Here is a 13,562-nt window from a genome sequence, read left to right as displayed (position 1 = left end):
AACTTCCACCCTTTGGACACACAGATTTCTTGCAAGTCAGTCCTGCCGGATGAAGGACACATGCCCCCTAAGACAAAGGGTGCTCTGCTCCAAAGCGTCTAGGTACTGTCAAAGCATAAATCCCATCTTCAGAACCCATTCTCCCAACACTAAAAGCACTTAAGAAACCTCAAATTGAAGGTCAGGGTTTAGAAATGTAACTGCTGCAGCCACTTGACAAAAACAGAATCACTGTATTTTTTCATTAAATGTTCTCCAAACGCACACACAACCATAACTCAACCTGAGGACTCTGAACAGTTTCTTCTGTTAGGCAAAAAACACTATGCAAGATCTGCCGAAGGACGAACAGAAAACAAGCACATCAATAAAGACATTTAGAAGCCCAGCCTGTTCTCAGTCATGACGGGGTTTTGTGTCAATGGTATTGTCCAAAGAGTTGTAAAATGTCTTTCTTATTTGTTGGCATGTGCTTCTGAAATCTAGTTTTTGATAAAGCCTGGCTTCCCAGTACAGTTCTGTACAAAGAGCCTCTGCCAAGCAAGGCAAACCGTGCTGAATTCCCATCCGTTATGCCTGCAAATTGACAATAGGTATTTGCAAGAGTCATGCAACATGGAAAATTATTTAGAAGGGTGGAGCCAGGAACAGTTCAATTAAATTAGGGAAAAGGAGATTTGAGGCTAGAGAACAGGAAGAAAATTCCCCAACAGTGAGGTCTATTGAACAGCAGAGCCAGCCTCCCCAGGGAGGAGAGGAAAGCCCTCTCCTCTGAGTCATTTAAAAATAGACTGGAGAAGGCACTCGAGACTGTACTGTGGGGAATAATCCTGCATTGGCAGGGGCAGGACGAGATGACTTCATGCATTTCTTTCCATCTCTGATTTCAGTGATTCACCCAGAGCTCCAACCTGAATATGCAGAAGAGCGAGAGAAGCAGGGAGAGAGAGGGAAGCCGTAAGGAACAAGTGTCACGAGGCCAAGAGGCCTGGCAGGTCTCTGGTCCAAATTCTTTCTAACCACGCTCGCACCGCGGGCCAAGCTGACGTGCTGAAGGTCATGCATGTTTTCTCTCTCAGTCCACAGAGCATTAATTGACAGGGCTTTACGGTAAGTTGGGCTGGTAACGTCTTCAAAAACACTCGCCTTGGAGCTGCACTGAGCACCGTGTTGATACCACTAATATAGGGCAATGCACAGCACTATTACAGGCTGTGGATACAGGTAATAACATCACTGCAGAAACAGGGCCTTGTTGGCCTCGTTCCTGAGGAGAAATACATGGCTAACACACCTATCCCCAAACCGCTGGCTGCTGACTGATTGCTACTTATTTGCAGCGCTGCCTGGCTCACTCCCCGCCATCCTGGATGGTGCACAAACGCAGAACAGCTTTCCCTCGGTCACCTCCTGACCAGCGCGACGAAGCCATGGCCCTGCGTCACGTAGCGGAGCGGTGCCAGCCGCAGGCTCCCCGCTCCCTGGTCAGGGCCTCCAAGGAGGCCGAAGAGCCTGCCCAAGTCCCTCATAAGCCCTGATATTATGCTGCTTTTTCAATACGTGCTCTTCCAATACGAAACACAAACTGGAAACTGCTAGCAACACACTGCAATGACTTGGTCGGCCTGGTTTCGCCACCACCAGCCAGCTCCTACCTGACAACACTGCGCTTCTCCTGCAGAAGGCAGCAGGAGATAACGAGGCTTTTCCAGGGCCATACCCATTCCCACTAGCTTTCACAGCCTAGGAAAGCAAAATGACAAGGAGCACATTACATGAAAGCAGGCCGCCATGCCAAGCCTGTGTCATGTGTATTCTATTAAGCTGAAGGCTGAATAGAAGACTTTGTTTTCCACTTCAAAGGACCCCATCCCAATCTCTCGCTCTTCCCTTATGAATAACAAATTGGAAATAAATCTTCTGGCTGAAGCGCATGGAAACTCGTACAGTTGGGGCCCTCTGCAGCTTCCCAGCTCAATCACATGCTAATTTTTTTGTAAACACATTTCTGTGATATATATGTAAATCTCCCTGTGCATAGCCGCACCATGTAAAGCAATACAGCGGCTGTGTCCTTGAGGGATCGGCCTCGGCGGGAGGCCTGAATGCAGATCTCCAGTTATGCACAGGGATAACGTTTGCAGAGAAGGGTCCAGTTTTATACGTGAGCCATGCCTCACTTCTCTTCCTAATGATCCCATTACATGCTGTCTCAGAGGCTCATGCCCTCCGCTTCTCACCACAAACATTATTTAGCTCTTTTGATATAGACAATACAACAGCACTCGGACACCCCGTTTTGCTGGGCAGAAGACACATTGGAAAAGTCCCTCTTACGATATATCCAAGACCTTTCAATCCAAAAAATAAAAATAAAAAAAAATCAAAAAAAAGAAAGTTTACCATCTCCTTTAAATACAGGGGGAATTATATGGTGCCCCCGAACATGTGGCACTCACAAGGCTGCTTGTGTGTTGAGGACACCTGGCCGCAAGATGGCCAATAACTTTTTACTCTCTCTCAGAACTCCTTACCTGGGCACATCTGTCATCTCTGCCTTATGTTTGTGGTAAAAGTTTGGGGCAAAGATCAGCCTTCAAAGGCTTCGTGCTCGCAACACCGTTGGGTCTTGGTCTATATTCAGGACACCCTAGCTATGGTGATACTGGGACAGGACAACACTTACATCTCTCTCTCAAACCTGATGACCAGAACAATATCCCAAATGCTGCAAGAGGCACTGCAGACATCGAGACATCTCTGCCTTGGCCTCCCTATTCCTCAGACACTAAGAGGCAAGCAGGCCTCATGGCATACTCTAAACTTGAGGCCTGCAGCTGAGTAAATATTACAACTCACTCCAATGATACGCATCTGTAGTATTTCTCTGCACCCCTCTGTTCAACGAGTGTTCAACTTTATGATAACAGAAGGGGAAGTTATCTCTCGGAATTAATCACATTGATTTGTGCCTATGTGTAGTCCTGCAGACTGAGGAAGGAAAGCATTTTCATGCTCGCCTTTGCTACTAGGTGTTTTATTTGCAATGTGGCATTCTGCATGGTTGGTCCTAACAGATGCGTGGCACATTAGCTGTACAAGAAGCAAAAATTCGTAAGCAGATTGCAATTTCTAGACGTAAAATCAAAAAGCGCAGAGACAAATGCCATCCCCAGTGAATTCTTATGCGCATATGTGCAGCACATGTGCAGTACATGTGTATATTAATCACGCAGGAAACATGCAAGCCCAAACATGGGAAAAATTCGATGATCTAAGTTAACTGTTGATATAAATGTTGAGACTCCTTTCACACTAATGGAGTTGTACTCACTTACACCAGTGCTGAATTTGGCCCTAGAATTAAACCCACCCAAATCCTAGATAAATTGAGAGAAAGAGAACAAAAGTTGGCCTACACGCAACAGCATATTTTTCATGTTAAAAGCGTTTCATTCCCTTTCTCTCCCCATATAATACTGCATTGATGTCTGCGACCCATTTGGATGTAAATCAAAATGGATGTGCTAAAAGCCTGCTTAAATAAAATGTCTTCGAAACACTGTTCCCATGGCAAGGCAGAACATAATATACCAGCCACACTCAGTTTCCATGGCACAAAGGGCCATCTATGTGGCTGGGAAGGAAAATGCAATTCTAAGAAATCACTTCAAAGCTAGGCCAGCTTTTCTTGAGCATATGCACCGCTACTACCTGCTAGTAAATGTGGGTTTCATGCAGGCGTGGGTGAATAAGTTACATGGAAGAATTATAAGGGTTTTTTAAGATTCTTCAGCAAGAACAAAGTGTCTGAGTCAAATGGTGAGCCCTTCGCATCGACTGTTTCTATATTCTACTAAATGTCCCCTGACACCATTGGCAAACTCCGACTTGTAGAGAACTGCTTGTGGTCTAGGCATGACCAAGAGCATCACAATCTGGCTCTGTATCTACACACTGCACAAGCCTGTTTTATTTCTATGTTTTAAATGCTGCATTGATGATCCGAGGCCATCTGACTTTCTCAAACGTGTCTGCAGTGCTCTAAGTGAGGATTGCATTTGTTTCTTTCTCTTCGGTGCAGATGGTGCATAGCATTCCTTCGACTGTGCTTAAAGACTGTGTGAATGACACTTATTGTGCCACTAATAAAGCGAGGGCTGTTTGCTGAACAGCTGTTGGGTATATTGTTCTTTTGTGAGAAAAATGCAGCCGTTATGCTAATGGCATGCACACGCCGCATTGGCTGCAAGTTACATCACGCCTTGAAATGCTGCCGTGGAAATCTGTTTTCCTGATACAGCACCTAAGCAAATGGCAGACACGTTAGCGTTATTTAACGATTAGGACTTAATCCCTAAATCCGCCTGATCGTTAGTCAAAGACGGAGGGAGGCATGGTAGAACACTTACTACACTGCCTGCAAGGAAATGGGTTTAAAGCCAGGCCTGGGTTTCATTTACTCTTGACCTACATGCAGCTGAACGCCGCAGAAAAGAAACACTCAGCTGCTCCTCCAGGAAAAAAAGGAAAGTTGTCACCTTCCTATAGAGCCGGGAAAGCCCTTTTAGGCCCACTTTGGCTACATTCCTCTGTTTTCTACCGATTCTGTTAAACGGCAACAGATTTGACTGTAAATTTTAGGAGGGAAATAGCATGTGGTTTATTCTTTCAGTGGTGGAGTTATAAACACGTATTACAGCCAAGGACCCCAGCTGCCCGGGGAGAAGCATTCTGTAAACTTTTCATTCTTAGTAACTTTAAAAATCAGGTGCAATGAGCTCAGCCATGATCAGAGTCCTCGCCCTCACAGAAAACCCACTGAGCAGTCCTCGCACAGCTTCCTCCAAGGTCTGTCTGCACGGACAGTTATGAGCCGGGCTGAGCCCACCTTGCCACCAGACTTGTTCGCATCCTTTGCTGAACACCAGACCCCACAAGTCAGGCTCTCTGGAGCAGGGAACCAAGGGAAACAGTGCCCCCACACCGATCTATAGTCTAGGTGCCTTGTGCCTAGGGTGACAGCTGAACCTGGACAGAAAACAAGGGACCTCAGGAGATGCAAGCCCAATCCCAAGACTTCTTTCCACCCAGAAAGCAGATTAAGAACAACACAAGTGCTGTGACCCAACCACCCTCCTCCTACTGCTCAGATTCAGAGCGGCTGGACTCCCCCCGTTCCCTTTATTGCCATGTCCTGCTTATTTCACAGGGTGGAAACGTGCCCGTCTGTACTCTGCAAACAGTTCTCTGCCTGAAGCCATCAAAGCATTCCTCTGCTTGTTCAGGGTCTTACACAGCTATCACATGCCAGCGCAGTCATTAAAAAATCCCACAAGAGAGATCTGCCCATGCATCTCAGCTCCCTCTCTCCAGCTATTGCCTCTCAAGGTGCAACCAAATACATGGCTTTGTAAAACACCTGTCAATTTGGGAGATTTAGAGATTTGTGAAAATTACCTTATGACTAAAGCCGGTGACAAAAACCATGCGAGTTCACTAGAGCTGCAGAAAGACTGAGAGCGTTGGGTTTTGCCCAGCACTGAGACTAAAAGGGAAATCCTGGCTCCATCCAGCGCCAGAAAAGCCATACCACCACCTTCAGCACAGTCAGTGCGAGATTTTTATCTCGCCTCGCAGGTCGCAGGGCAGCCGAGCAGCACCGTCTGTGACAGCCCTCCCAGAGAGGCTGCCTGTGCAGGAGCAGCCTTCGGCAGGGCCAAGTCAGCCTGACCCTGACATTACAAAGTTTTAGCAACCTGCAAGTGTCTCATCTCTGAACTGGATGTGTCTGATGAAAAAGACAAAAGATTGCCAGGATAGTGGGTTTGTTTTCCCTCCTTAAAACAAAACCCAACCAAACAAACTAGTAAAACCTTACTTTCCAAGTCTACTCATTTGAGACCTGTGTCCTCCTGTCCCGCCTGTTCCTTCCCTCACCGACTGCCAGAGCCTTTGCTTCAGACGTACGATACATTTGGTCTATAAAGAGAGCATTCTTCATTTACAGCTGCACTGGCGCAGTTCTTTGTGGCTCTGAAGTGCAGCCAACATGCAGAAATATAAAACCCAAGAGGACTGAGTCTCATTCCACCTGAGAAGGGTTTGTCTTACACACAGCATTGTTCTCCTAGGGAGCTGATCATTTCCACTCAGCCATAAATAGCAGGCATTCTGGACAAGATGTTGCTCGACTCAAAACTAACCAGCAGTGCTCTATTTCGTATTTTTGTTTTAAACCCTATTTTGTTGGAAAAATAAATAAATAAACAGGTGCCCTGTATTTCTGCAATATGCCCCCTAAAATAACCTAAATCTGACCACACTGCTACAGTGGTAACTGGCCATGGTGTTCTTCCAAGGGCTGGGTTAACACAGAGTGAATGATACTTGAAACACCCCTTCTTTTCCTGAACTTTAAGACTTTAAAATTGTTTTAGCTGTACGACTTGGGCTAATGAGACAGAGCAGCACTACACAGCTCACTCTAACAGAGAATTACAATGTCTGTCCCGACAGCTGACATATCATAGTACAGTTTCCTTCTCCCCTTTGGTTTTTATCAATAATCTGTACCGAAGTAGAAATATGAAAAAATGAAGAAATGGGAAGGGAAAGGACATTAAGCATGTTTTATAGCAGTGGACGCTACCTATATATATGTATATGCTACCTATATATATATATATATATATATATATATAAGTTGTTGGTTTTGTTTTTAAATGAAAATTGCTTGTGTCTTTACTGCTATTCCTTGAGCCACTGTGATGTAAGAACTGAGTCTATTAACTGTTTTGGATTTGTATGGTCACCTGGGTAACTGGGAACAAATCTGTATTTGAAGCAACATCTATTTCCTGCTACGTTCTGCAATACCCCTTTGTCAGCACCAACCGTGTAAGCAGCCTGATGGTTCAGTGACCCATACAGCGCCCTCTCCTTTTCCTACCTTACTTTACACCAGTGCATGGCACGCAAGTTTACTCTCACACAGGACAGCCAGTCCACATTCACAGACAAGAAAACTGTGCATGTAAACTGCATGGCTAAAGCCAGCTGGAAGCAAAAGGAATAACTACAGCAGCCTAGAGCAAGGCAGATAGAGAACATGGGATACAGGAACACCTGATTTGCTGCCTACAAAGCCTTTATTAAGCTTCTTTAAGCTTAACACCCTGATGCTGGCCTTAGCCAGCACATATGTGAAGGAAAAGGAAACTGTTCTTCCATGTGCTCCACTAACTTTACAGAGGAAAGAGAATTTTCATCATTTTTATGGTCACTAGCTTGTTTGGGGAATTCTAAGACTGAGCCTATCATCCATCGGTTTGTGTAATTTTGTATGAATGGCTTTAAAAGTCACCCAGCCACACCACTTGTTCTGTGGGTGATCCGCACACATCATGCATACACAGCTACTCCCGCATTTACTTTCTCAAGTAACCCCACTGATATAGTGCAGAGAAGTCCCTCAGACATTAAGTTACCAACAACTTCACTTAACTCTGGTATATTTAGGCCTTTTGCCTCTTGTCCTCTGTGCTATTATTGCTTCTTAATTCCTGTCTCTTCGTGCTCCCTTCAAAGTACCCATGAGAAGCCCTGTGCTGAATCATGCTGCTATTGATGCTACCAGCCACATCTTGCCAGCTGCTGGGGCCATCGTGATTTTTCTCCTTTGTTTTACTGCCATAGTAAATTTTTTTAAAGAGCTGTATGTTTTCTGCCATCACTGCCTGGCTTTGATGTGACAAACCTTGAGCTCTCTCCATGTGCTAAGCCAAAGTGACTGAAGCATGCAAGATTGATTTCTGCAGATTTCTGCTCTTGGTTCCACAGGCAGAAGAATATATTTCAACCGGTCCAAAGAACAAACTAACCCAGTTTTGTTTCTTTTCAAACCTGCACCGACCTCTTTAGATTAAACCTGATGCCTCTCATCCTAAGGGACTCACTCCTGGAGCCAGCTAAATTCAAACTGTCTTCTTTAACCTGAAATTTAAACAATACATTTTAGAGCTGCAGCTACATGGACATTAGTTAAAACAACTTTGTGTTCTGAAAACAACTCCACTATGGTGCTGTTTTATGTGGTTTTGGAGAGAATGCTGCACTTTTTCTCTTCAAGTACTGCCATCTCTAGCTCCCAGCTGAGCCTGCTGCACTAACAATTGGAGGTCATGCCAGCATCGCTCCGAAGAGTTTACACAAAGCAGTTCCTAGACACTGGCAGGAAAACAGATTCCTAATAAGGCAGCCAAAGCTACCCCGCGCAGGGGGATGATACCCAGACACTGCAGCAGGCTGAGCTCATGGAGCACCTGCAGAGCCCGCAGCAACTTACAGCTCTATTATATGAAAGCTCCTGATGTATTTCAGGCTTCTCCTACCTGTGGACTCCCCTTTAATTTGCCTCCCTGCAGCCTCTAAATGCTCACGATCCCACTGTGGGCTCTTCCCCCAGAACCACCCCAGCCACTGACACAAAGCGAGATACAAGCTGCGGTCCCAGACAAGCATACAAAGACTGAGGAGACCATAGGCACTCCCTCCTAATTCGAAGCAGCAAGGGGCAAAGAAGACTACCACCAGCTCCTGTCCTCCCCAGTACTTGTTCCCAGTTTGGGTCTCAGTGCCAGGCTTTCTCGGCAGTCCAGCACCCTTATCAGGGAGAATATGACTCCCTTTCCAGCTCCCCTCTTATAAATGCTGTATTTTGCTACAATGCTTTTAACGATCTGCTCTAATTTTCTGTGTTTCCAACCCAGGATCTCAAAGCACCTGAAAAGCCCTGACTTTCCCTCATCATTCTGCAGTGAGGACCACACCAGTATCACCATTTAAAGGAAAACCAGAGGGATAGAGAAATTACACAACTTCAAATTCAACTCCGTGCTCAGAAAAATACACAGTGACTTTCCACGGTAAACAAAGCAAGCAGCTGGTGGGAGAACAGTGCATCGTTCCGAAAGACTGCACTATTAAAATATCATCCAGTTGACACCTTCTTTAAATGACCTTTGAAATAACGTATATACAAGCCAATCAAAATAGTGTGTCAGTGATGTACTGAGAGTTTCTCCCTGTCCACAGAAACAGGTTCCATCAGTCTGCTCTGTATCGTTTGCAATTTCCTGTTACCTTGAAGAGTGAAACACTAGAACAGTTAAAATAAAAACAGAATAAAATAAAATAAATCACACAACACAGATAGTTCCCACACTACTGCAACCAACAAAAACAGCTAGGGCAGCAAATAAGACTTCTGGCATGCCAGGGAGTAAAATGTAGACTGCATGCCACATATTGATGGTTAGGTGTTCCCTGTTATTTTTCAAATATCCAAGCAAATGATCTTCACATGCACAGGTAGGGTGGTACATGCTTATTGATTCTTGGATGCGCCCATAATTGTGATAATCAAGTTAAATAAGTTACCGTGGATAGCCTTTGTGAGTTGTATAACTTATATTTGCATCATTAAAGAGGACTTACCTTTAAGGCCTCCCAGAGGGGAAATTGTACCAGAGAGAAAGGAATCTGCAGAGGTGGGAAAAAAAAACAACAACATAACGTTATGAAAGCAAATTAGGTTGGCGTGTTCCTTGACTGGCTAAATTAGGAACAGTTATTGTTCACTCCGTGAACTGCAGCTTATTGCATTTGCAAATCTTTAAGGACACTTTATGTAGGCTGCCATTAAACGACTGGTTTCACTAAAGCAGTTTTACTTTGTTTATCACATTCCCTGCTGAGAGGTTAATGTATTGTTACCAGGGTGGCCTAGAAGAGCAATAAGCAGTATGATCTAGTGCAGGGACATTCTCGGTTTGACGCTCAGCCAAGAAAGCCATAAGGATGGTTCAAGTAACACGCTCCCAAGGCCAGGAACACAGCCTGTCAAAAAACCATCTTCAGTAACACACTCTCACAAACGCTGAGCTGAAAAGAGCTGTGCTCTGACCGGGGCTTTGCAGGTCGGGTATCAGCTGCAGAGAGAAACTTTTCTGAACATCTCCCCATGATCTCACGTTAACACGCTCCCTTGAGAACTAAAAGCAGGTAGAGAAGAGGTAGCAAGCTCATCAAAGCCCAAAGGGAGAAGCTTGATGTTTCCCTTTTCATCAGTGGACGTAAGAGGTTCTTCTGTCCAATAGCCTGTATCTCTACCTAAGCTCATTCCTTCTGCCATGTGTCCCCAGCAGTGCCCGTGCATTTCCAGCTCTGTTACAGATTTTGCCCTGATAAACGTCTTGTGAACCAACTCAACACACAGGAAACAAGCAAACATCCTTCTCCCTCAGTTCTGTAGGCTGTGGAGGGCTAACACATGTAATAAGTTGTTTTTTTCCATGATCAGACTGAATCCTTGCAACAGGAGAAATCACTTTTCAAGGTTTTGCATTTCCATATAGCTTCCTTCTCCTCCTCCGGTCTCCCACCTGGGCTCTTCTGGCTCTTCCTCCTGCTCACCACCCTGAGAAGCCCTGTTCAACATCCATCTCTGGCACTGACTCTGCCTTTGCTATCTCCAGCCCAGGATGCCCATCTCAAGACTTTTCAGAGGAAGAACTCCCTCTGACAATACCAGCTCATGCCAGAACTGCCCTACAGCTCTAGCTGCAGGTCTGGTTTGCCCCTTGCTCACTGCTCGTACAGTACCTGCTCTGCTTCAACAGCCAGTCAGCCCCAGTTTCAAACCTTCTTCCAAATATCTAATTTCTTCTCCTATGTGCATCTTCCTTCCCCAAACATGATGCACGCTGAGTTAGTTTCCTCCCTTCTTCAGGTTTTGTAGTTCGTGCATCATTTTATTAGCCTCAGAAACCACTTACACACCTTTCGCCATAAAAAGTAGAAGACAGTCAAAATACGTCATAGTTAACACATACATCTTTGCTCTTCGTAAGATGAGTAATGTCAGGTTAAAACCATTCACTACAGAGAAATGAACAGCTTATTAAATCTAAATTCTAGCTTCACAAAGGAATCTGAAATGGTACATCTATCTAACAACACAGGAGTTAGAGAGTATTGTCTCCTTCACTGTGTTGCAACTAATGATTAATAAATGAGTCTATTAAGTTAATCTGCCAGGCAAAACTAAGCTTGACAGACACCTGCCACAGAAAATTTGTTATCTATTCAGGCAGGAAATGGCAGTGAGAAGAAATCAATGTCATTGCTGTACATTGAGCTGACAAACTGAAATCTCAGAGGAAGTTTGTCATCTTGAACAATGAGCAATATCCCTGGTGGCAGCTCAAAACCCCACAATAAAGGTCAGACATGGCTCTTATTTATCAGGGCCTTGAAACTCTAGTGGAGCAATTAAATTTCGTTTTTAATACTGGGTGAAAAAGTCCAGCTATTTGACAGTAATGTGTGGTAATATATTTATGAGAAGATATATGTATATCCACATGCTGCTGCATCATTGTTGAATTGGAGTTAAATGGCATGATTTCCTTGCAATGTGAAATGAAAAGCAACAGAATATTCTATTATCTAGGCCAAAAAATAGAAAAAAGAGAAACAATACCCACTACATTTGCTTCAAATTTGTTAAAAAAGAGAAAAGGAAATGCTCTATATTCAGCTGTACACCAAACAAAACAAGCTTTCAAAGGCAGACTCAAAGTTTTGCTTTTTTATACTTGAGAACGAGTGGCAAAATTATGCAGCTGTTAATAAGACAACAAGAGAAGCTTTTGACAGAACCCCCTTTTTATCTCCAGAGCTAGCTAGAAGCATTTCAGTCAGAGAGGAGAGTTGTTCATGACGGCTGTTTGATTTCTGGCATCAGCGGTGTCTGCTTTCTGTGTCCTGCTCAGTGGGAATCGGAACTGGACGGGGATTATCGGTTTCACCTCCCCGTGCGCCCCACAAGCTGCAGGCTTCCAAAATGCCTGGGAAGGTTTCGGATGTAGGTCAGTGGGATCCGCACAGCCACGGGGCTCCCTCCTAAACTGCTGGCAGGATAGGGGACTAATCATTCATAAATCACACTTCAACGGAATTTGAAAACTCGAAAAAAATGAGCAAAGAAGCACCACAAGCAAAGACAGAGGCACCTTTGCCTGCACCAGGAAGACTCTAGCCGGAGATCTTCTCCATTCCTTACAAAGTCTCCATTCCAGCCTGTTTGACAACACCCTCCTTTAAAAACAAAACCCACACAAGCAATTTCACGGGGAGTGGAACTAAGAGGAGCCTGGCTTCCTGCAGATTTGCTTTTTGTCACCAGATATTCTCTGAAGCCAAGTCATTTACAAGCCGGCTTCAGCGATCGTCCCGTGCCTGCGACCTCCATCACTTTTCTCTCGACCTCTATTCCCCAGCACAACTGCAGGTTCGGTTCGTGTGGCAAGCCTTCCCTCCACCCCCCATCGCTTCCCTTCTCCCCTCGCACGCCTACGTTCGAGAAGCTTAAAGGAAGTTACATCGATGTCCCTCTCTCTCTGCCCCATTTCTGTGGCCAACCCGTCCAAGGGCAGGCAGGAAGGCAGGAGCCGCGCGCACTGCTGCTCTTCGTGTGCGCATACACCCTGTTTGCATAAGCCTTGTTTCCCTAAGAAACCAGACTAAACAGCCCACACCCAAAAGCAGGATTAATATATGCAAAAAGAAATATCTCTGCGACGGGAGCGAATCCAACAATCGAAAATCCTTTTATCCCTTGTTCCTCTATGATAGACGTGACAAAATCACTCGTTTTGAGACACTTCTCAACCCGAACATTTACGGCGTTTGCCATTTGATTCCTTTTTGCTTTTAAAAAGAAAAGCTCTTCAGCAATGAAGAGAATCACACCCTGTCAGGCAGCGATATTTATGCCTGAAATAGGCTAAGGCAACAATAAAAATGTGGTCCACACATGTGGCTAACTTTCTGCCAGCAAATATGAAACCCTGGCAAGCTTCACCAACCTCTCATTCGACGTTAATATAAAATAGACAGAGAGTACCAGTTCTCATGTCTGGCCTAACGTTATATAACTGTGCTGTTTGTTCAACAGAGTCAAATCTTACACCAAAAGGGGGAAAAAAAAAAGTTTAAAGCTCCCAAACAGCTGTAAATCATTATTCTAAAATGTTTTATAGGTTAGTGAAATTGTCAGTTACTCTGGTCCCTGCGTTCCTTAGCACTTGATAGCTAACAATGTAATAAATGTTGCAGATTCTTACTTGCAGTTTCACTTAATTCCTCTGATACAGGTTTTTTTAAAGACATTTTTAATAAATTACTTGTAGAAAGAGTTACGCTTCACAGCTAGAGCAACAGAGATCTCCACTTCTAAAAAACCACCAGCCTGCAAGTACTGAAGATCTATCACAGAGCAAAAGAAGTCCTACCAAATACTGCTTAAGTAAGTAAGAGAAATTTAAGGAGGAGCTTAAAACTAGCATCCATAGAGATGCATAAATACTGAAAACTGGTAGTGGCAATAATCTTTGTAACCAAAACGCACCATTTTTATGTAATTCAAGATTCCCTCTTTCGGTATGTGACGCTAAACTGCAAGCTGATACTGTCCAGAAGGAAAGAGAGCAGCCAGA

At 44.5% G+C, this 13,562-nt stretch overlaps 1 protein-coding gene across 4 annotated transcripts in view; it reads right to left on the bottom strand.

The window, feature by feature from the left end:
• SLC25A26 (solute carrier family 25 member 26) overlaps positions 1-13,562 on the bottom strand; it is an 85,203-nt gene that overhangs the window by 15,060 nt on the left and 56,581 nt on the right. For all 4 annotated transcript variants that reach the window (XM_040568240.1, XM_040568241.1, XM_040568243.1 and 1 more), the window contains one exon: positions 9,499-9,543. In XM_040568240.1, coding sequence (XP_040424174.1) covers positions 9,499-9,543 — 45 coding nt within the window. The remainder of the gene's footprint in view (positions 1-9,498; positions 9,544-13,562) is intronic.

This window comes from Cygnus olor, chromosome 10 (assembly GCF_009769625.2).
Source record: "Cygnus olor isolate bCygOlo1 chromosome 10, bCygOlo1.pri.v2, whole genome shotgun sequence".
NCBI lineage: Eukaryota > Metazoa > Chordata > Aves > Anseriformes > Anatidae > Cygnus > Cygnus olor.
The sequence above is the reverse complement of the archived record's forward strand: the minus strand, read 5'-3'. Positions and strand labels throughout refer to the sequence as shown.